This window comes from Papilio machaon, chromosome 25 (assembly GCF_912999745.1).
Source record: "Papilio machaon chromosome 25, ilPapMach1.1, whole genome shotgun sequence".
NCBI classification, from domain to species: domain Eukaryota; kingdom Metazoa; phylum Arthropoda; class Insecta; order Lepidoptera; family Papilionidae; genus Papilio; species Papilio machaon.
Genome location: NC_060010.1, coordinates 4,336,796 through 4,361,814, shown reverse-complemented (window position 1 = coordinate 4,361,814; position 25,019 = coordinate 4,336,796). Strand labels below are relative to the sequence as shown.

Sequence of the window (25,019 nt, the reverse complement as noted above, 5' to 3'; positions counted from 1 at the left end):
TCAATTCTTATACATATCAGCGAGTACCTTCTCCATGGGCGTGTGTCCGATGGTCTTGGCGAAGAACTCTCTCTCCAGCAGCTGCGGGGACACGAGACGCAGCAGCGGCAGCAGCAGCAGCAGCCTGCCGAAGCGCGCGGGCGCAGCGCCGTGTGCGGTGCGCGCGTGTGTCATCAACATCACCTGCGCCTGGTCCTGCAGGTTCTCGATCTGCAGCGGGTCTTTTAGACCTCGCGTCTCTGAATAGAGATAAACATTCAGATGATTATAATCATCTTAGAAATCTAAATTACTTTAGAATCAAATTATGCAACGTAATGGCTAAATACACTCGACTACGACCAATCTGTGTTATTTTTAAAACTTTTAAAAATAACACAATAAAAAAACATCAATCTAGAAAGAAATTCACATCTATGACTATGCACATACACTCGCACACACATATATATTTTTCACATTTTTTTTAGTTATTTAAGAGGCTTTGTCGCAATGCAAAATGCCATAAGCCTTCCAATTAATACACATTACATCTAATCATCTACATTGTTTCGTATACACACGTCGGTCAACTAAAACATCATCCTGGCCTCGTCATCTATATATATAAAAGAAAGTCGTGTTAGTTACACTATTTATAACTCAAGATCGGTAGAACTGATTTAGTTGATAATTGATGGGGAGGTAGCTTAGAACTAGGAGACGGACATGGGAACTTTTTTATCTTGTGTGCACTTTTTTATTCCGCGCGGACGGAGTCGCGGGTAAAAGCTAGTTTAACATATTTTGTATTGTCACACATACTGTAGTAGCGTAAGATCATAAATAAGAGAAGGCGCTATCTCCTGTAACATATGTTACACCTAGCACAAGTACAAGTGACAGAGCTCTATTAAATTTGTAAAAATATAGTGCAATAAAGGATATTTAATTTAATTTTTATTGATACTTTATTCTACACAGGGCAGGATTTAGAATAGGGCTCGGGAGGGCGACCGCCCAGGGCGCAGGACTAAGGGACGTCAATGTCTCTATAAGACTGTAGTTTGACATAACCCTATTTAAATCTCTTAAAAGTCATGGTAAAAAAGGTGTCATAGAAAACTCGCCCATGGTAGAGTCAATACTGTTACTTACGGCCGTTTAGAAAGTTTATCTACATTAGTTATTAAGAACCGTTTGCCTTTTAACTTACATTTGACAACGTACAAAGTGATTTTTCATTAAACTATGATCCTAAATTGTTAACAACAGAATTAAAGCACGGAAAATAGCAATATTCTATTTATTTTTTTACTAAAAGAATGTTGTGATATTGAACCGGAAGAGCCAATTCGTACAACAAATGATGGCTCCAACACTGTTAGAATTCTTTGTAAAGAGATTTACAACAAGTTATAACTCGAATCAACTTTCCTAGGGGCTATAATTTAACTTCAATGTGTGTTTTCAACTTACCGGATTTAAATAAGACGATGGCTTTCATACAGGCAAACTCCGCGGGATCAACTAACACAGCGCGGTATCGCGCCAGCACTTCGCGGAGACGACGCAGCGTTGCCGAGTTAACACCGCTCTCTAGTGATAATGACGTTTTTTTTATTTTACTATTGTTTTCCACTATGAGAAGAGTGGTGTCCAAACTAGAGTATGTGCCCTGTGTGATGAATCAAACTCCCCCTCAAAATAGGTTTTTTTTTTTATTTACGAGTTTTTGACAAAATATCGACGCTGGAAAGCGTAAACGCTGTTACCCCGAAAGTATGAACTTTACAGGAGAGCCAAAAAATGATAACTCGTGAGCTGATACACCTACAAGCATGCGGTATTTAGCAATGTTGTGTAGTTTGTGCTAACCTATTATAAAATCATTATCGTTTTATAATGGTTGAAATTATGAACGTGTGAAAAACATATTCGCTATTTCAAGGGTTACAGCGTTTATGCTTTCCAGCGTCGATATAAGCAAATGCGTTAAGTGGTTTGTAATGTAGATTCAGAAGATGCCCTCCAGTGTTACCACTCTTTGTATTCTATATCTTACTAATATTATAAATGCTAATGTTTGGATGGATGGATGTTTGTTACAAAGTATCTCCGGATTGGTTCAACGGATCTCGGTGAAATTTGGCATACATGTTGAACATAGTCTGAAAAAACACATAGGCTCCTTATCAAGTTTTTTTTTTTAAATTCTGAGCGGAGGAAGACGCGGGCGACAGCTAGTAATATCATAAAGAACAAAAGTTGGTTTGTTTGTAACCATTAATCTCAGGAACTATGAACTGTATTTGGATAATTCTTTTTGAATTTAACAACTCAGTTATTAAGGAAGGTTATAAGGTATTAAACATCACGCTACTACTCTTAGGGGCTGAGCAAAATAATAAATAATGAAACCGTGAGTACTCTAGTAGATATATTTGAATTGTAATCATTCTATATTCATATTAGTTGAATTTTTAAAATTAGACTTGTAAATTACATAGTTGCTAAGTATATATATATATATATATTTTACCTTGGTCTGTCTGTTCACTACCAAAGAGCGCTGCGCAGGCGGCGTCTAATGGCAGACACCATTGTATGGCGTTCAGAAGGAACAATTCCGACCACGCTTCTTCCAATAATATTACCTAAATAAAAAATGACTGAATCAACAATATTTCCCTATAAATAAATTCTTTCTAATTCAATTTCTCTCATTTTTATTAACTTTCAAATGAATTTTCACAAAATTTTAGATAAGCGCCATCTATTGTTAAGAATTAACATCTAGCAGACTTATTTAAAATGAAAATTAATATTTGATTTTTTTATAAGATGGCGCTATAAAAAATTAATAAAAGATGAGGGAAAGAACTCTATTTTTTGGGGTTTTCTTAACCCTTTGTTTCACGTAATAAATACAGTTTCAAATTAAATTTTTATCTAGCAAATAGTACATAAATAAGCATACTTGATCTCTGAAAGCCAAACTTGCGAATGAAGGAAGATTCTTGGCCCATTTGACGGCCATAAATAGAAGTCGAGCTGCTGTTTCTGCTGAACTCTCCACTCCTAAGGGTCTAGAAATTAAAAAAAATGCTAAATTGTTAAAAAAAATGTCGTTACAACATTTTTTTTACTTGACAATTACTATTATGAATGAGAAAGTTAAATGGATGGATGTTAAAATGTATCTCCAGAACGGTTTAACGGATCTTAATGAAATTTGTCACAGATGTAGAATATAGTATGGATGCACACATAGACTACGTATTCAGTTTTTTTTTAGGAAGACAAGCATAATATTAGCAAATAATACAGCAAAGTAATAAATTACCTGTATGGAGGACAATTTTGCGGGTAATTGGTGATCGCTGGCGGAGAATAAGATGTAGAGTCTTCTTCATTAGTAACATCGATACTGTCATCTGTGGAATATATTTAAAATAGTAAAATTAGATTTAAGATGAATAAGCAATTTCTTCATTGATCTAAGAAAATATTGTTGTTATAATAATTAGAAGAACTGACATCTAGTGGCGAATAATGGCTAGAAGATAAACAATTGTTTTTATTTACAATTTTTATAAATAGCTGGCGTTAAAAGAAAATTGTAATTTTTAAGTATCACTTGATTTCTTTTTTGTTTTTGGAACGAAGTTCCTTATCGTGCGTTGTGAAAGGGGGCTAGACGGAAAAAATTCTTACGAAAAGTTGTCACGACACTTTTTGCTAAAGTAAGTATGTTAACGACGAATGAGCGCTACTTCACCATGGCAACAACGTGACAATATATAACGAAAATTCATAGAAATAAAATGTACTTCTTGTGAAGACTTAAGTTTTTTATTCATAGAATAAACATTGGTTCCTTCACTAATTAATTGAAAGGAACTTCGTTCCATCCGGGTGTCCCTTGACACCTCTCAAGTTTTTTTTATTTTTACTGTTCTGTATAAATGTAGGTCTTTTTTTGAAATGACAACATTTGCTTCGGTCAGATTTAAAGGCATCTGTTGATGTTAATGGCAGTTAATTCTATCTCAATTATTAGTTCTAATCCTCACCACTACCACAAACCGCGACTGTTAGCGACAAGATGGCGAAAATGAAATAGGTACAAAATACTACGTTTTATAGCATATCCATTAACAGAGGTCAGTGTACCGTCACTGTCGGAGTGGTGTTCGTCGTGGTGTTCCCGCGAGGAGTCCGGTTGCGGCGGCGGCGGCAGTGGCGCGTAGTGCGGCGACAGCAGCGGGTACCGCGCCGGCGATAGCGCCATCGCCAACGACACCGGCGGACTGCGGAAACACCGCAACACATTGTCACAGACTAGCTTATGTCCGCGACATCGGCCACGCGGAAGTAGAAAAAACTTAACAAGTATATGTGTTCTTCCACACTATGTTCTTGATTTATGTCAAATTTCATCGATATCATTAGAGATACCTTCTAATAAACATCCATCCATTAATCTAAACATTCGCATTTATACCTATGTGTATTACCAGCGATGTAACTAGTCTAATATTTCATTTTATTTGTCTACATAGGGCTGGCGTTAGTGTAGGGCGCGTTTAGGTGACTGCCAAGGGCTGGAAAAGTGAAGCCACCGGTCCGCCATTTACATCTGTACAATCTGCGAAATACACAGTCCCATTGTCGTGAAATCGAGATGCATTATCAGTGACTAATATAAATAAAACAATAAAAAGTTTTGTGGCCTGATATACTTAAGTTGTGTCAGAGTTCATCGTATAAAAATCTTAATACATTTCATATTCGAAAACACTATAAAAAATCCATCCCTTATAAAAACATTTACATAATGAATTCACCCGCGCTTTTCTGTTACAGAACTATCCACTCACTAGGATTAGATAATATTTTTTATGACTCCCACACAGCCAAATGTACGCTCGTTATTTTTTATATCTACCCGCAATGAATATGAAACCTTATTATAAAAGATATGATTACAGATTTGTTTATCTTGGTTTGTTATTTTTGTAACTTTGAATACTAATAGAAAACACACGATATCTATGTTCTTTCCAATCCAATCTAGAATTATTTACACCACAGACAAACTACATTTTTTCCTTAAACGTGTTAAATTTAAAATATGTTCTTTAAAATACTATTGTTCACACAACTATTTAACATTAGCTAACCTTATTATACGATCGCATTTCAATTTACCTCACAATTTTCATGAAACGTGAAATAACTTAATGGCCGCCATGTTTGGAATTTGACGTTCTCTTGTTTACTTATCTATCTATCTATATATATAAAAGAAAGTCTTGTTAGTTACACTATTTATAACTCAAGAACGGCTGAATCGATTTGACTGAAAATTGGTGGGCAGGTAGCTTAGAACCACGAAAAGGACATAGGATAATTTTTACCCCGTTTTCTATTTTTTATTCCGCGCGGACGGAGTCGCGGGTAATAGCTAGTTTTCAATGTTGCAAAGTATAGCTGACTTACTCGCTAAATGAGAGATATTGCGAAACACGTTTGTCCTGTTTTTCAGCAAACTGATGACTATAAATTCATTTTACAATACTGGCAGCTGTCCGCGACTTTGTCCGCGCGGAATTCATAAAATCTAGTAATAATCCCTATATCACCCTGCGGTTATGTACCATCGAAGGAATATTTCAAATTCGTTCAGTAGTTTGGAGCCTATTCAAAGCAAATTATCAAATCTTTTCTCTTTATAATCTTAATATTATTATAAATGCGAATATTTAGATGAATGGATGGATGGATGTTTCTTAAAACGTATCTCCCGAACCGATGCATGAATCTCGATGAAATTTGATACAGTTATAGAAAACAGTCTGGAAGAACACATAGCTTACTAATTTTTTTTCTTTTCCGCGCGACCGTAGTTGAGGGCGACCGCTAGTATTATTATAGATAAGATGAGATATATTTAGAGCCATCTATTAATATGTGAGGATACATCCCTGACGTCAAGTGACCCAACCGTGCGGATCAAGTCTCAAGCGACCGCGTCTCGTCAAACATGGGGTCGATACGGATGACTGCGTTGACCAGTGTACACGGTGCATACCGTCATAAATTGATATAAAACAACCTCTTTAATAATGTAATCTTACTAATATTATAAATGCGAATGTTTAAATGAATGGTTATTTGTTACAAGGTATCTCTAGAACTGCTGCATCGATCTCGATTAAATTTGGTTTAGAGAACACAGTCTGGAAGAACACAAAGGTTTTTTTTATAATGTCACGCGGTCGGAGTTCCGGGCGATAGCTAGTACTAAGATAAATACACTCATAGTCAAATTCAAAGCTGAACAATACTTATTAAATATGTTGTAATACTTAAAATCATAAACTAATGTATGTTTTATAAAATACCTGTATGTAAGTGCATGTTATTTTGTTATGTCATTCAATGCTTCGAATACGTTTCCTATTTTTCTTAGATTTTTTTTCTATTTTGTATTTTTTCATTGAAGGTTTACGATCAAAAGGTAAACCGTTATTGTAAATTAAACTAAACCTTTTTATAATTATTTAAAATGTTAAAAACGGTGTTGAGGCTGTTAATACGTGTTAATGTTATAAAAAATAATTGCTTAAAAACTTACTAAGCATATACCAACAATGGTTTCATGCTTTATTTTAAGAGAGAAATAAACGATATTTAACCACGATACTATATTTATGTTTAACAGAAGTAGAGATTGTTTTTTGTCATTCAGTTGTCAAAGCTATCTCGCCTCACTGACATTTTCAGTGTATGACTTCTACAGGATGCAGAAAATGAACACAGAACTTTTGTTTCGTTTCTTTGTTGAAACAAATGCTATTGAAGCATGTTTCTTGTTGCGGAAATAACTATGTTGCATAATATTTTGAGTTAAGTTTTTTTTATTATATACTAGCTTTTACCCGGACTCCGTCCGCGCGGATTAAAAAATAGAAAACGGGGTAAAAATTATCCTATGTCCGTTTCCTGGTTCTAAGCTATCTGCCCACCAATTTTCAGTCAAATCGATTCAGCCGTTCTTGAGTTATAAATAGTGTAACTAACACGACTTTCTTTTATATATATAGATATTTTAGTTTGCACATAACACCCCGTTTATCGCACCCTCATAATAGACATTACCAGAACTCTAGCGCCGGACACGGATAATTGATAATTCATGACTACTGAAACACGATTATGCGTAAGCTTCCGAAATGAGATCTTAACAAATAAATAATAAAATATTTATTCCAGAAATAGTAAAATATACTCTTAAAGTTACGTAGTCGTCCATAATATTAATCACCGACGGCCAAGATTTAAAACACGTGTTTAACTAAACAATGTATAACAGTAATTTTTTAGAGTAGGTAATACAGTTATTTTTATATCAAAAGGTGGCAAAGAGCAAATGGCCACCTGAATTCGCTGAAATAGCGAGGCAACCGTTGCCCATAGACATCCGCAAATGCAGATGCTTTGCCTACCATTTAATAAACGAAGAAGGGGACACACAGAAAGTGGATATTTCCCCTTACTATGCGTCCCCTCTTCCCCCAAATTCATTTCTCCATCCCATCCTTTCCTAATAAGTAAAGGGTGGGAAGGAAAAGAGGACTAAAATTAGGCCTACAATTATAAAATCCACAGAAAATCATAACATCAAGTTGATATTGAAACTATACAAATTTTAATCTGTTTACAGTGAGTTTTCATTGCCGTTGTACAAACACATATCTCACATCTCTTTTCAGATAGAATCAGAGGGAAGAAGTTATGAATTTGTTGAAATGTTTCTGCAGTAGAATCCCATAGTTGCTGAAACTCACCCAAAGACACCGACAGCGACTGCGGCTTCCCGCAGCGCCCTTTCTTGGTCCATATCTCGGAGTGCTTCAGGTCGAATGGTGGCGGTGTTCCGAGGTTGTCTCTCGTTCTGTACAGCTGATGAAATAAATGTTTAAATAATTAGCTATTTTTTTTATAAAAGAAGAGGAACTGTAGATGCAGATAGATACCTTTGAGAAAGAGATACTCGTATCTCGAAGGACCCTTAGTCGTACTGGTTTGAAAACACCGCTGAGGACAGTTCCACAAAGCGACTGTGCCTGGCAGAAAATTTCGCGAGAACCGAACCGTTTTGGAATGCGAACCGCATCTGGTTGATGGTACTTTGCGGTCTATAAATTAATGTCAACTTGAGTTAATCTTTTTTTTGTGAGTAAAATAAAATTTCTGCCTATACAGAATAAAAAAGAAAGATTTTACTAAATTTATTGTTCTAATAATTTTACTAAAAAATCTTCAAATTATTAGAAATTTTAAACTACACTACACATCTTCAACAGGGTGTTATGCATGTGTGAATAATTTGCAAGTAAATAAATTAAACTTGTAAATATATTTTACGAAAGTTTCAAATTAAGGTAAAGTTTCAGTAAATGTATAGGTTTAGTTATGTATAAAGAGCGTAGCTGTAAAAGGTACGTTGAACGTCAGAGAGGGCAATAAAATCAAATAGAAGTCCTCTGCCCTCCCCCCTGTGGGCGTAGCGGTGGGGGTTGGGGGAGGAATCGATTGACGTTAACTAGGATGCGGTACGTGTCCTCCGATCACTTTTTTATTTAGTTTTTAAAATCGAGATTTTAAAACGAATATTTTTGTTTGAAAAAATAAGGTTATTCGTTCTTCTTACCGATTGACATAATGGTATTGCTTTTAAGGTGTTTCATTGCTAAATGTGTTTTTTAATTTAATTGTCATACGTATTTATTTTGTCCACGACCGGTTCACCTTACTGTTGATGTCGGACTTATTATTATTTAAATAAATTCTTAGTGTAGTCATAAGTGTATACGATATTGTGGTTTACATTTATTATTAACTTAGCATCTTTAAATTCTGTGTCATAGACAAGTCGTAATACTGTAAGTAATTACTGAATAATCAAGATTAAACGTATATATTTTTTTAATGTTACACTTCAAAGCATCCGCACGAATCTGATATTATCCTTCAATAAAAATTAAAAGAAAAAAAAAGTTTAAAAAAAGTTTTTCTTTTATTGTTATTGATTAAAAGAATAAAACAATCCAAACGAACCCAAACTCAATGTGGATGTGTCGAAGTTCCTAAAGCCATCTTCCAGCTGCATCATCAGATCAGCACCGTGTCATCATAACACTGCATTGCCACGAGATTTACGCATATATGCAAAATTTCAACTCAATCAGTAACCGGGAAGTGCATGAAATTTAATTTGCAAAATTTTATGACAAATATCTATACATGTGAAATTTAATCAAAGTCTGTAAAATATATAAGTATTAGGCCGAGAATTACTGTCTTTAGAAATATGGAAAACCAACTCAAAATCTACTCTCCTACAAATAGCACTAATAAATGTGAAAAATAACAACCTTATTTTTTATAAATCAGAAAAATTGTACCAAGGTTAAACTTTACCGCATTAAAAGCCAACTTTAGAAAAGGGGGTTCGAATGAAAGAGTAGAGCACTTTATATCCGAGCTGGGTGTTACGTGACCGGATACCCGGCTCGATTCACTGCCCGGATAAAGTCGCGATCAATCATATCCGGCGGGATTTTATATTCCCGAAGATATAGGAATACTGTCTTCTCCTATCTATTCAATATTTTTGTATGAAATATAATATAATCTTTTTTATAAATTTTTAAAGCTTTTATCTAAAATTTCATAAGAAAAAAAAGATATTTAATTTTTTTAATTTAATTGTTAAATTTATTAAATCATTTAAGTACCTAAATAACACTATTTGTAAAATAACTACGGACTTTTTGAAAAATTGTTTAAACTCAATTTGATTGCGATTTCATTTAATTACAAAAAATTATTTCATGGTAAGAAAATTAAAAAAATAATCGAACCTCAAAACAGTTTACATATATATCTTTTTTTATTAATAGTGTTGATATTCTGGCTAAGTTAGTCGTGGAAAGTCATTCGTCCCTCTCTGCGCCGGAAGTGAGAATCAAAGATGGCTGCGGCCGGATGTGGGAGGGGCCGGCTGTAGTTAGGGGGACAACTAGTGTGTGTGTGAGGTGTTATCTCACATCTATTGAAGTTAATTTAACTGAGTATTTTGAGTTAATATGAATTTTACGACACTCAGAATTGGTCGTAATTGTAATACTAAATATACACTAAGGGAGACCACTTAACGACTAATCAACGAATAATTTCGACAGTTAAATTGTACGGTAAACTAAAAAAAATATTGATATGTATATTATGTTTTGCAAGCCATATTATTAAACAAAAACTAAAAATTGTAAAGTCGAATTTAATGGAAATAACAAAATATACACATTTCACTGGCTGACAATGTCATTTATCGTCTACTAGCTATCGACCGCGACTCCGTCCACGGGGAGTTAAAAAAAGACATAACAAGTAGCCTATGTGTTCTTCTAGACTATTTTCTATATATGTGCTAAATTTCATCAAGATCCGTTGTGCCGTTCCAGAGATATCTTCAAACAAACATCCATCGATCCATCTAAAACATTCATCATCTAGGTATATATATAAAAGAAAGTCGTGTTAGTTACACTATTTATAACTTAAGAACGGCTGAATCGATTTGACTGAAAATTGGTGGGCAGGTAGCTTAGAACCAGGAAACGGACATAGGATTATTTTTACCCCGTTTTCTATTTCTTATTCCGCGCGGACGGAGTCGCGGGTAACAGCTAGTTTACAATATTAGTAAGATGGATTTATTTTGGAACGTTTCAGTGTTTGAATGGAAGATACAAAGACAGTCTTAAAAAGGTAAAATTGTTAGATATTGTAATTTCTTATTTCAATTGAATTCGACTATAGGTTTTTGCATTTAAATAAATTTAGTTTTTATAGAAAGTTTAAAAGTTGTGTCAATGAAAGAAAAATAGAGGGAAAGAAACAGCTTTTACAGAATGAATGTGAAGTAATTGAAAAATTATCGAAATCAAACGAATGCAATATATAAATATCTCTTTCACTCTTCTACAATACTACATTAAGCTTACTCTTTTTTGCCAAATTGATTCGATTGCAACATTTAACGCTTTCCGATACAATTGATTTTGTAATTTATAACAAAGACGATTAAGTTTTAAATCGATTGAACTGTACTCATAAAACATGAACAATTGTGACAATTGAAAAATCGACCTTCACGCATTAGAAATTGGATTTATGTTTGCTAAACGTTAAAGTTATAAATCCGTTCAGACACCTTGATCCTTTCCCTTGTGAAGATTAAGTAAATAAGTACCCTAACATTTGTGTGATAGAGTTTAAATTCAAATGAACGGTAGTTATGACTTGGATGCGATTAGTACAGGGTCGGATTTTGGGGGATTTATGGAAGGATTAAAATCGCATTAATCAGTGTCTGTTGCTATAGCTTTAACTCCGGTATAAACAGTTAACTGTTAGGGTACGCGACGTTGGATTTCTGTACAGTCGTGCACGAAAATTCTTACCAATTTAAATAAAAAGCGAATAAGGTGCAAGCGTCAGAAAATATAAAACTACAAATCCAAAAGATATTAAAGTATTTCTTTGTATTATACTTAAAATAAACATCTTATTCACAATTAATTAAAATTAATCATAATGAATTTTCATACTGACTGTACCCATTGTAAGTCCGGGCTCAAAGCGATACGAAAAAGGTATACAGTCCTGGATTAAAACCCGAAGTCACCCCATTAGCATTTAATTTTACAAATGAATCTTTAATTCCTCGCTTTCTAAAATGTTACAAGACAAAAATATTATGAGAAGATAAATTCCCCTGTTATTATTTTATTTAGGGAGAAATTGCTCATAACCTGCATTTTTAACTCATCTCATAAGCTTAAGCCTTTATTTTAAATTATGATTTCATAATTAGTAAAGTGTTTATATTGTAAAATAAGCCGTAACAATTCGACAAGGACACACTAATATAAATAAAAAAAATGTTAGAAAATTATTTGATTTAAAAAACCGAAATTATAATAGGAATTATACTTGTAATTAATACCGTTAGAGAAAAGGTGGGGCCGAGGCGTTTGACAAGGTGGAGCGTGGTCCCAACGCCCAAACGTAACGAGATTGTAGCGTCGGCATCTCAAAGTGTAACCGAATTAAGTGTTCCTTTTCACGGGAGAAAGCCAAGTGCAAAATAATGCCGGAGCTTAACACAATAAAAGCTTCCCGACGGGTGTGCCCCAGGGTGCGCGTCTATGCCCTCATTACAACGGCACATCTTTTTGACAGTTTCTTTTCGTGTTAAATTGGATCAACGTTTCATTGTTCAACGCTCGTACGTTATGGTAATCGTAGGAAATCTAAATCGTGAGTTTTCGACTTAAAGTTGTTTTGTTGTATTGTCTCTTCGATACGGATTTATTGAATTACTTTTTCACTTAGTCGATGTAAGAAAGTTTCCGAAAATGATTGAATTTGACGCGAATTACGTAAAACGAGATTTTGTATTATGCTTGTTTAAAGGGTTATTAGAATATTGTAATGACATAAATTATTTCCTATATTAAATTAATCTTTAGAGTGAATTTTTAATTCCCGGAAGATTAATGTTTCCTCTGTCTAATTGATTTGTTTGCAGATACCTTCTAACAAACATCCATCCATGCATACATCTGATTTTCACATTTATAACATTACTAAGATTTGTTAATTGGTTTTGTTCCAACTACCACGAGTCTTTGACAGTGTCAGAATCGCTAATGACATTGTTATACCAGATTTAAATACAAGTGCGGTTAAACATCGTGGGGTTGAAGTGATTTGAATGTAATGCGCGAACGCCCACGGCATTCAGCTTTGTAGTTTTTGTGTTGTAACAAGCGGTGAGGTCGTAGGACGTACGGTCGTTAGGCGGGAGGTGTGGCGACTTATTAGAATCGGCTTAAGGCATTTTGCATTAATGAGGCTGATTTTACTTTACATTATTGCAATTTTAAATAAAAGTATCCCCATTCAAATATTATTAATTATACACAAGAAGCATTAGTGTAATTGACTATTGTTCTAAAAGGTCTGACATAAAAATCAGTTGACAGTTGCCGCCTGAACAAGCCTTGTTTTAGAAAGCGAATTTCATGGCATACATTGGTAATAAGTACATATAAAGGACACATCTTGTTAGTAGCATAATTACAATCATAACCAACAAATACAAAACATACAGTAGTTACTTAAAACAAATAATTTTTTAAAAATGAAAGCTTTTATCTACTTTCTTGGACATAAAATTGATTTCAACACAGACCAATTAGTTAGCAAGTAATATCTCACACTCCTTTAGTAATCATAACAAAATGTTACTAATAGTTGTTGGTTGGAAGGGTTTAAAACATGGTGGAGTAAAAAAACTAGGCGTAGCACGCGCCGCCACGTGCCCACAAACCGCTCCGTATACAAATTAAGGCTTACGGAACCCTAAAAATATATTCCATTTAATTTTTTAACTCGTGCATACATTTGTTAGTTTTGTGCATAACGTCTTACACTAGATCAGGCGCGATGGAATAATTTAAATGGACCGAGGAATATGGAAAAAAATAAGTTGAGAACAAAGCTCCACTCTTATTAGCCATTGAACATACATACATAGAATTTTTTCAATAAATACAAGTATTTCTTAACAAGAGTAGAAATTAAAAAAAAAAAACAGCATCTAAATTTAAATATCGATCGAAATAGAAATCTTCTAGATGATTGATATTGTTAACATTTCATCTAATATGGTGCAAATCGTATCACCACCAACCACTAAGTTACGTGCCTTAACCGACCCTTATTAAGTAACCCTTTTGACCCGAGGCTATCTTTATTAGAGCTTATGTGGCATGTTCCCATTGTTAAAATATATTAGTGTCACATTATTTGTATTATTAGTGTGAGAGGAAGAAGGGTTTAGGTGTATAATTGAGCTTCAAACGCGGTTCAGTGTGTTAGAGCAGATTTTAATGAAAGAAAAAAAAGAAAAATATTTAATGTTGTTTCACTACCTCAAAAACTTTAGAATCTATAAAAAAAGCTTTTATTAATAGAAAACTCCTTCTTTCAGCGAATAAAACATTACAGGGGCTATTGACTGGAATCATTGACATCTCCAAATCAATACTAAATTAGCCAATTAGAAAGCAGGTCTTCTTCCTAAGATGACGAATTGTATGTAAGAACTGCAGTTTCTTTGATTTTTTTGAAAAAAAATTATATGTATTCATTTGTTTAAACAAACAGTATGTTTCAATTTGATCCATAAAACTGATGTCAGAAATTCGGTAACGATTTATTTATCTTGTATTACTTATCGAATTACTTTTATTCTATTGTGTTGTTTATTAACTTCTATTTCCTATATTCAATAATATGTTCTGCTAAATTAAATTAAAACGTATTCGATAACAATAGAGTTGCTTTTCGCGTGTACAATAAATACAAAGGGTCCATCGACTTGTCTGTCCTAATGTTGCGACGCCTAATTGCGTCCCTGCTTGTATGTGACGGCTAAAGCGTTGCACGGATTTGTTCTTATGTTATCGGATTCTGACATGTTTTGATTTGTTTATGATGTTTTATAATAGAGTTTAGTGTGGGAAAGTATTAGTTGATTTTATTATTTACTAGCTTTTACCCGCGACTTCGTCCGCGCGGAATTAAAAAATTGCACACAAGATAAAAAAGTTCCTATGTCCGTCTCCTAATTCTAAGCTACCTCCCCATCAATTTTCAGCTAAATCAGTTCGACCGATCTTGAGTTATAACTAGTGTAACTAACACGACTTTCTTTTATATATATAGATATAGATGTGAAAAAGTAATGAAAGAGAAATACAAAAGCTTGGAGAGTTTTTTTCAACATTATGGAATATTTAAACAAATGAGCCGAATGTTTTTGGTCCACGCTAATATTATCATATATTTATCTTTACCTATAAGATAAAGTAGAATACAGTAACAGTAAAAATGATATTTCATCTTCCAAAAAAAAAACGATGCAGAGGAGGGTAACCTCTGCCCATCCCCTTTACTATCGTTTCAGGGGAAGGAGACAAGCATTATAACTATTTATTTTATTTACTAGCAGAATTTTTGGCAACAATCTTCAAAATTCAAACCAGTTTTTTTATAGTGGTGATACAAGTCGAGTACAGAATTCCTGCAGCATCTAAAACTGCGAAATCTACTATCGTTAAATTGTTTCCATTACTGCTGGCTTACCATCTTTATTCATTCCCATGGCGAGACATTTCTTGAGACGACATGCCTGGCACTGGTTCCTGTGTGCTTTGTCCACCACGCAGCGCCCCGTGCCCGCCTGACATCTGAACAATAGATATACGACTAATATGAGCAGTAATTCAAATATTAACAAACAGTTTCCAATACGTTTTGCTTTGAACTTTAGAAGTAAATACAATATCCTTGGAGTTAAGGGACTTTTTATAGTAAAATTTTGCAAACCAGCAAGTGGACTCTTAAATTCTTAAAAATTACGAATTGACCTTTGCAACGCAGACCTACTTGCCTACCTTTAATCAACGGAGGAAGAGACGCACAGAAAAAGGATATATCTGATTCCTATGCATCCCCTCCAGTGCCAAATACAAGGTGTATTCCGTTCCTTATAAGTGTGGGACAAGGAAGAAGACTGAAATTAAGAATGTCTTCAACTTCACGCATGTCTTCTGTGTGGTCGTGGTATTACACCGGGCGAGCCCGCTCATTCGTGCAAAAGATGATAATGAGGGCTCTAAGTAACACTGTTGATAATCTATAATAATTAAAACTTCAAAGTAAAAGACCTAAAATCTATTTTCAAAATCGAATATAATGAACGGAGAACCTCCACTTTTTTATAAGTATGTTAAAATAGAGAAACTGAAAGATATTTTTCTTCAAGCAACGTTCTTCTATTCTACTCGTGACTGTTTTATAAAATGTTGAGACTAAGATATATGTTTTTATACAAGTGTATCAACAATGGAAACCCACAATAAGTGAAAGCAATCTAAAAGCCCCTTCGGAAGAAGGAAAATGTATCCAATCAAAGCGAAACCGCTGCTGAATACCAACAAAAATGTGGGCACAGAAACTAATAAAGATTAAAGATATTTCATTACTGGTAATCCCTCATATAATAGGCTTTGGTCGAGAGGTTGACATTTGTTGCAGTACTCTCAGTAGGGAAGGATTCAAATTGTGAAGAGTGGACCCAAACATCACCCTTGGAGGTATCTTGTTATTTGTTGGTATTTTAAGGGTATTTTGATTGAAGTATTAAATCATTTAATATCATACATACTTTATTTATTAACGGATGTATTTTTTAATAGAGCAAGGTAATGATGAAAAAATAAATAACAATAATAAATAGGTTATTTGTTCCATATTTGGATGTTAAATTTTGTACTTGCTGCAAAATCCCTCTTTCCATCATGCTGTACATATTTTTAAATTTAGAATAATTAAATTAGATATTTTTAATTTAGTATTTAAATGTGTATTTATATTTAGAACGTAACTGTCTAAAATACTAGACATATTTTTTTATTCGTTTTATAATTAAATTATAAGTATTTAGTTCAATTTATCTGATAACATTATTGATAAAAAGGGACATTGAAAAATCAATTTGGCATAAAGTGGTGTACACATGTTACCCCATCCATCATAAGGGTGCGTGTACAATGTTAATAGAATTACGCGGGTGCCGGATTAATTGTAGGCGCCTCTTTAGAACCGTAAGGGCCAAATGTTAAACTGTTTTTAATATTAATCTATTATAAATGTTTACCAGCGATTTTTTTGATAATATACAATGTACATTTGTTGCTTTATTTTTTCAAGTTGATTTTTTATGTATGACTGTGACACTCAGAGACTTAAGGATTGTCTAAGTCATAAATAATTGTAATTATTTTGTAAAAATCACAAAGAATTCTCACTAATATAAGAGATAAATATACTACGTTTTGAAACTGAATTCAAACGTTTTTTCCTAATAATTTAAGTCACAATATCAAAATGGAATATACCTTATACACTCACGTATACAAAAATAATATTATAATACGTTTAATAAAAATAAACGATATACAGTGAGGAGCGAAGGAAGCACTCGCTGTAAAAACGCAAATGAATTTCGCATTGCATTTAAATATCCCACAATCGGGGGCGTCTATAGGCTGCGACTTGCGTATAAGCTGTAGCGATTAGCGGTTAGAAAAACGTGAAGATTTTCGCTATGCTATGCTAGGCATTATCATAATCATCAGCTCACTATACATCCTCACTGATGGGCCCAGAGCCTACCCAAAGTTAAGGGTTGACTTCACACATATTTTTGATTTTCTTCTCAGATATATGCAGGTTGTATCACGATGTTCGTTCACCGTAAGTACGTCGGTAATATGTAAATTAAAAATCAAGAAACACATTGGTACATGGTGGGAGTCGAATCCAGGACCCGCAGATTGCAAGTCGATTATTTAGCCCCTGAGCCACCGCATGTTTCACTTTATTATCACAATTTGCGTAATGTTTCCATGGTTTGGCATAGCTTCATTAGAAAATATCTATTATTTATATGCCCAAATGTGTGTAAATAAAAACGGTAGCTTCTATAAACTACGTTACCAAATGATTTTAAATTGAATTTGTGACGTGAATTAAATTTTATTTTAACTTTTAAGTCGTTTCCCGCTTCGCGTATGCTCTACGGTCGCAGCTCGGCTCCGGTCACAGATGCAAGAAGAATTAGGAATATGCTCGCAGCATGGATTAAGTGGGTTCAAGTGTTATCAGCTCGCCCTATTGTCATTTTTGTGTTGCCGCAGATGTGACTTGTACCGTCTACTACGCTACAGTTTTTGATAGGGATTTTGTTGGATTTACTTTTTTTTTGTACCGCCGAGGGGATGTTTGATTGGAGTTTAATATTAATATTCTTCTGAATATTTTTTTCGTCTCTCCACAATTTAAAATAAACTGTTTTGCTTGTTGTGGATGTTTATGGGCATTGATGATCATCTATATATATAAAAGAAAGTTGTGTTAGTTACACCATTTATAACTCAAGAACGGCTGAATCGATTTGACTGAAAATTGGTGGGCAGGTAGCTTAGAACCAGGAATAGGACATAGGATAATTTTTACCCCGTTTTCTTTTCTTTTTTTTTTTTTATTCCGCGCGGACGGAGTCGCGGGTAAAAGCTAGTTATTTATATTAATGAAATGGATAATATGAACCAAACTATAATCCACTGATTGTTACGACCAGGTAATAAATCTAATTTGGCCTCCAAATGTGAAGGTAGCATTGTTTGCAACAGGAAAATGTTTCGAATGATTGAAAATGTTTAACTCTTTGAATCTTTTTGAGTAAAATGCTTGCTTGTTTGTTACCTTTATCTATAACTAGCTTTTACCCGCGACTCCGTCCGCGCGGAACAAAAAAATAGAAAACGGGGTAAAAATTATCCTATGTCCTTTTCCTGGTTCTAAGCTACCTGCCCACCAATTTTCAGTCAAATCGATTCAGCCGTTCTTGAGTTATAAATAGTGTAACTAACACGACTTTCTTTTATATATATAGATTTCTATTACATACTTGAGTAATACTTAGGCTTTGATAAATTTGATGTCAATTCAGCATTTTTCGACGGGTTTTATAAAATATTCGTCACATCTCAATAAATCTTGAATCATTCTAACAGTTCAAACAAATGTGCAAGTCCTATTGAGTCATTGGCCCAATTGTACAATATTTGTCAAACATTTCGTACGGCAGATACAAAAAGTTTGGTGATATTTGTACAGTTGCTGTCAAATCAGCGTGCTCATTTCGTCTACGGCCTAGATCATTTGTTTTCTGACTTTCTCTTCGATTGCTCAATATGTTTCATCTATTCTATTTTCTTTGTCAAAAATTCGGATCAAACAAATTTACTTGAAATATATTTAGGATTCATTTGAAGTATGCTAACAATATTCACAAACTTCTGTTGGTCATCAACAGCTATATTAACCTAATTTATTATATATCTCCGATTGAGAACAAACATTACAAATATCAAACTAAAGAAAACTAGAATTATGCCTTCGGTCTCACACTCATATTACGAATTTCGGTAAGTAACGCATCTGCAAAAACGGATGTCTATGGGCAGTGGGCTCTTCACTAATTTGGCGAATTTATATAGCCGCTTGCTCCTTTGCTACTTTTTACTACTAATAAAAAACTTGAAGCTTGTCTATGTGTGGTCGTGGTATTGCACCGGGTGAGCCATTCGTGCAATAGCTAATGCTGTGACGGACTCTACCGTTGTCAGACATCAGACTTAGGACTTTTACTGCACCCCGCAGAGTTGTTAAGTGGTCTTCTTTAGTGTAGAATTAGTATCAAAACTGCACTAGAGATCTCTTTAGTTTTTTTTATTTTTTTATAGAAGAATCGGGAAATGTGTAACGAATTGGTTATTGTTATTTTATTTCATTGATATTCGTGAGCGCGGAAAACCAAAGGAAGATGTGTTGCCATCCTTCAAGGATAGACCCTCAGTAATAACTGGTCAATTAACCGGAGTTTTACAGCAGTCACCTACTTCATTGATATAAAAGTTTTCTAACCTGTATATTAGTTTTCTTCTGACAGATCTTTTGAAGAATCCACTGCAGCCATTGCACGCGAGAATACCATAATGCTTGCCGGAACTAGTATCACCGCATACAACGCAGACCAAACCTGAAACAAAAATATATAAATAAACAAGTCTTAGACAAGTCTAACAAAGGAAAGTGATCAGTGAGCAGACAAACGGCAAGTTAAATTAGTGAACTTTAAATTAATTAAAATAAAAGCATTTATAACATGACATGTTCTAGACGGAATTATTAAAGGTATGGAAAGGCGTGAAAGGAATATAAATCTTGTTTCGTTCCCACTTATATGAAAATATGAAGAGGTTACAGCTGTTGGCAACATGCTTATTTAGCGTAGTTTCCACACTGAAAATCACAATGTAATTTCAACAATATCGTAGTACGATAAATAAAGACTTTTTTCCATTATTAACAAGCTTTGATAGAATGAAAGTCATTTCTTTTACATAAGGATCAAAAAGAGATTGACCAGAAATTTAAAACATCTCAACATATTGCGTAAAAATATAGGACTAATTTCTTCGTATTCTTATAGAAGTAGATGTGTGAAAGGCGATAGAGGCGATCCCATGTGTATTCTAGTTTCCAGGTCAAACTATGACAAACATTTGCTCAAACAATCATATGACGCGGACCTGTCTTACCCAGGTGGTTGGTTTTCTTATGCGGTGGATCTGGCAGCCAGGGGCGTAATGCGGGTGGCGCTAGAGCAGCAGCGACCAGTGCCGATGTCGGTGGTGACCAGCGCAACGACGTATTGTCTTCTACTGAAACAATGGACAGTCGCTATAAATCTATATTTTGAGGAAGAATACGAAAGGAATGAAACTTTACTCATGAAAATTTATCATTCAGGCGAAAGATAGTGTAATGTTCGTAAGAAACGGGATTCTTACCATCTCCACGAACAGTATATTAGTAAAAACCACGAAAGTTTGAAGTTATATATCGAAAGATAGTGTAATGTAATATGCTACATGTATACAAGGCCTACATGAGCGTCGGTGTCGCAGGGGTTCTGGGTTCTTCGGGGGGTCTTCGGTTCGAATCCCGCCGTCTAAAAATGTTTTTTCGATTTACATATATACATTTATTCAACGTTCTTACAGTAAATGTAATCTGCACATATCTGAGAAGAAATTTAATGATATGTGTAAAGTCAACCAACCTGCACTTGGTTATGGTTGACTATGGCCTCGTCACCTTTTATTAGGGTAGGCTCCGAGTCCCTCGGTGATGATGATACAAGGCCGCTTTTTACCCGACTACATGACTCTTATATGACTCATTAGTAATATAACTATACTCTTCGCAAACTAACAATGATTACATTTTACTAAAGTTGTTAAATAGCTACTGCGTACCTTTGTCTACGAAATTTGAAACGTTGATTTTACAAATGTGTTTGCAGTATGTTCATAAGATCGTTAAAGAAATAATTTAATATATAAAACGGTATGTGACTAGTTTAAATAAATATTTCACAACTTAATCTCAATGAAGCTAATAAAATAACAATTGCAAATCACACCCTTTCATTTTAATAGCATTTCCATTCCATACGAGGGTTGGATTACTTTACCAATATTCAGTATTGGAAAAGAAACTTTATCACTATGTTTATAAGGTTTATAATATTTTGTAGTTGTTGTCGGTAGTAATATGACGAATCAATTAATAGATTGGTGGTCGACAGTGGGCGCGCGATCTAATGGGATTCGATATGGATTAAGCAATTGTTGCAGTTAAGTACCACTGGTTCGCGACGTCGTTTAATATTACATATCAAGCAGCTATCCACTATCGGTTGAATTCAATAAACGATCTCGAATCGTTTTTTGCGTATCCACGTTATTTTTTTTTGTGAATCTTTCTCTTATTATTTCAGATACTATTTTTGCTATCTCTCTTGTTCTCTTTGATAAAAAAAAGAGATTAACAATTGATTGAAACGTGTCACAATATTTGAGATTTACAAATAATTAACATTCGTTATTCATTTGATTTCAATTTAAACTATCTAAATAGCAATCGGAAAACACGAACTATTGTTTAAAAGGAGATGGAATAATTTTTCTTCTCTGTTACATACAAAGTAGGTAATTAAAATAATTTTCGGATCGATTTCAAAGATCGAATATTAATTTCTGCAGTAAGTACTGTATGTTTCTCGCTGTGTATTATTTTCCGTTTTGCTCTACCTACTTCATTTAAATTGGCCGCAATATCACGTTATTCCCGTAAATTAAATAGCATAAAATAACAGTTATATAATAGCGTTATAAATAGCAGTCATAAAATATAGCGGAGCGTCGCGAAAATACGGAGGACATAAAAAGGAAATTGTATAGGAGACATAAAAAGTTTTGTGAGAGGAAATTGGAAGTCAGAGGCGAGGCGGCCGACTGAATCCCGGTATTGAGATAAATCAATGTTTGTTTGAGAGTACGGCACTTATTGTGGCACAGGGAAAACTATAGAGACGAACAATTTTTTTACTAGTAATGCATCCATCTAGGTTTGGAACCAACAACAGGGCTGGTGCGGCTTGTGAAGCGGCTGAAAAAGCTAAAGCTAACAAATACAGGGGTCTATGTTCCGAATATGAATTTGTCCCATTCGGTGTCGAGACCCTTGGTCCGTGGGGTCCTAGCGCTAGAAGGCTTTTTAAGGAAACAGCAAAAAGGTTAATCGACATCACAGGAGACCGAAGAGCTGGCCTCGACCTCGGACAAAGAATTATTGTAGCCATTCAAAGGGGGAACGCTGCCAGTATCTTCGGAACCTTGTCTACAGGAAAACCTTTTAATGACATATTTTAGTTCCAACAATTATATTAAAAGCTTGAAAGGCATAAAACTCTTTTGTTTTTGGATAACAGGAAGCGATAATACTCGTATATATGTACATTTAAAGGCTCACATAGATATACGTAATGTAGGTTTATATGTATGTCAATTCCTCAATAGCTTCCTGTAATCTAAGTTGTATTAAGAGTAGCGGAGTAGGCTTCGCACGGGTGGGTTTATTTTATAAATATTTTTATTGATAAACATATTTAAGAGAGTTAGTTGTATAGCTACTGTAAAAAGATGAATTCGAATACCACAATAAGACTAATATAATGCCATTAGCCTAAACAAGCCTAAGTCTTAGTTAGGTTGGTTAAAAGAAATCTCCTATTATTTTAAGAAAAAATCTATGTTGGGACTCCACTGTTTTCACTGTCCGCTTGCAAGTGGAAACTTTGTCGCTTGCCGTTTTATTTGGTTTTCTTTTGACGCGCCGAGCCCTTGAGCCTCTCTGATTAATTTCAATTCCTCCTCGCACCCTACGCCGCAGCTAAATGCTTTGCTAGCGGTATCGTATTGGTAGAGCTTTGGATACTGTTATATAACTTTGTGTCGTAAAAGCAAGATTCAATTGTGTAATGGATAAATGTTAATATTGTTTTTATTTTAGAGGTGTTTTAAGTTTTTATGTAACGCTTTGAACATAACTACAAAAAGGAACAGCAAGCTAAGGTGCGACAACAGCTTTTTGTTCTGGTGATTTTTAATTTAAGAAGAAAAACGATCGAACATCAAATGTTACCGATGGATTTCTGCGCCCACGCATCATATTCGTTGCTCTTGTTTAACATAACGGCAAGTAAAACGAAAAAATCGGCAAATTACTTTTTATTTTTTTAACTCTGTTTAAGCGCGCGAAATATTGAGCCTAAATTATTTAAAGTAAGCTCTCAAACTTAAGGATTCAAACACAAACCATTGCACAAAATGCAGCAATAATTAATTGGACAAACCTTTCACCCATTGACCCGGTTATCCTGAATAATGCATAATTTAATATACCTCATTCAGTTATCATTTAAACAAAATATCACGCAAAATACGCGCTTGTCGTGAGTTGCGGAAAACTGAGCCCCAACTACTACTAACTAAACAAAATATAACATCGACATCAGTAAATAAATTCTACAGTTAATATACTACGTAGGTAAGTATATCAATGTACAAAAATGAATTTCTTATTTACATTTATGTTTTTTTTTTTTCAATATTTTAATGTCGTCCCGTATTAGTATTCATCTCGCGACTGCCAGTAACTCGGGCTCTATTTGACTGATTTTCAGCCACTCCATGATTTACCACTTCACCCGGTCAGAACGTGATTTGACTGCGACATGAGGGGGTTTATGAAATAGTCGAATTTCGTATATAATTTGTTTATACTGTAATATAGTTATCTTTCTCTTGTAATCAATGCTTTTTTAACATGGTAACGTCAAAACTTCGATTGTTGTTAAAGTGTTAAATTTAACATAATTAAACACATGTTAAAGTTTAAATTAAAACATATACAGCCTTTAGGTTGTATGAAATCATAATCTTATTTCTTACTAATGTTACTAATACTAATATTACGAATGTTTGGATGGATGGATGGATATTTGTTTGAAGGTATCTTCAGAATGGCTCAACAGATCTTGATGAAATTTGGCATGAATATAGAAGATAGTCTAGAAGAACACATAGGCTGCTTATTAAGTTTTTTTTTAATTCCTTCGGGTCTCTCTAAGTTAGGTTAAATTGACATTTTCGACCAAGGAATCCGTGGTACCTACTGCGTTGTACACGTCATCCCTGGACACCCTGTATATCTATGAATGTTGGATTTTCATTGCTAAACAAATATTTATTTTAAACATAATATAAAAAATCCCTCTTTATTTCCTTAAAAAAATAACTAAGATAATGACATTTTTTGTACGGGTATTTGCGCAATGGGATTTTTTTCGCGGGTCCTTAAAAATGATGTCATATTTGTTTCTTGAATCTTATGAAATTATTGAAAATTACTTTAAGTTATATACTCAAAAGTTTCTTTGTAGGAAAATTACAGTAATATAATTTATTTCTGACTGTTAATCAGTGGTTGTATCGTATTTCCTTCAAAAGTTCGTAGAGTAAATTTCATATCAATAACTTGCTTTTACCCGCGACTCCGTCCGCGCGGAATAATAAAAAAATGCACCCAAGATAAAAAAGTTCCTATGTCCGTCTCCTAGTTCTAAGCTACCTCCCCATCAATTTTCAGCTAAATCAGTTCGACCGATCTTATGTTATAAATAGTGTAACTAACACGACTTTCTTTTATATATATATAGATTTTATCAATTTAAGAAAGTCACACCAATATTATTAAATTAATCAATAAAAGTATTATTGAAATGGAAATTTACCTGTAATTCTTCCATCTTGATGATCTTGTGTTAATTGTAAGGGTGTTTGTGCTACTTCCAT

General features: G+C 34.1%; 1 protein-coding gene across 1 annotated transcript; it reads right to left on the bottom strand.

The window, feature by feature from the left end:
* Window positions 1-25,019, bottom strand: LOC106716251 (photoreceptor-specific nuclear receptor). Its single transcript, XM_045684288.1, has 11 exons — window positions 24,959-25,019; window positions 20,358-20,477; window positions 19,681-19,795; window positions 15,271-15,374; window positions 7,836-7,950; window positions 4,156-4,292; window positions 3,326-3,416; window positions 2,960-3,068; window positions 2,522-2,636; window positions 1,459-1,578; window positions 1-239 (listed from the first exon to the last, which is right to left on the bottom strand). Exons 1-11 carry the CDS (start codon window positions 25,017-25,019, stop codon window positions 1-3), a joined length of 1,326 nt encoding a protein of 441 aa, XP_045540244.1.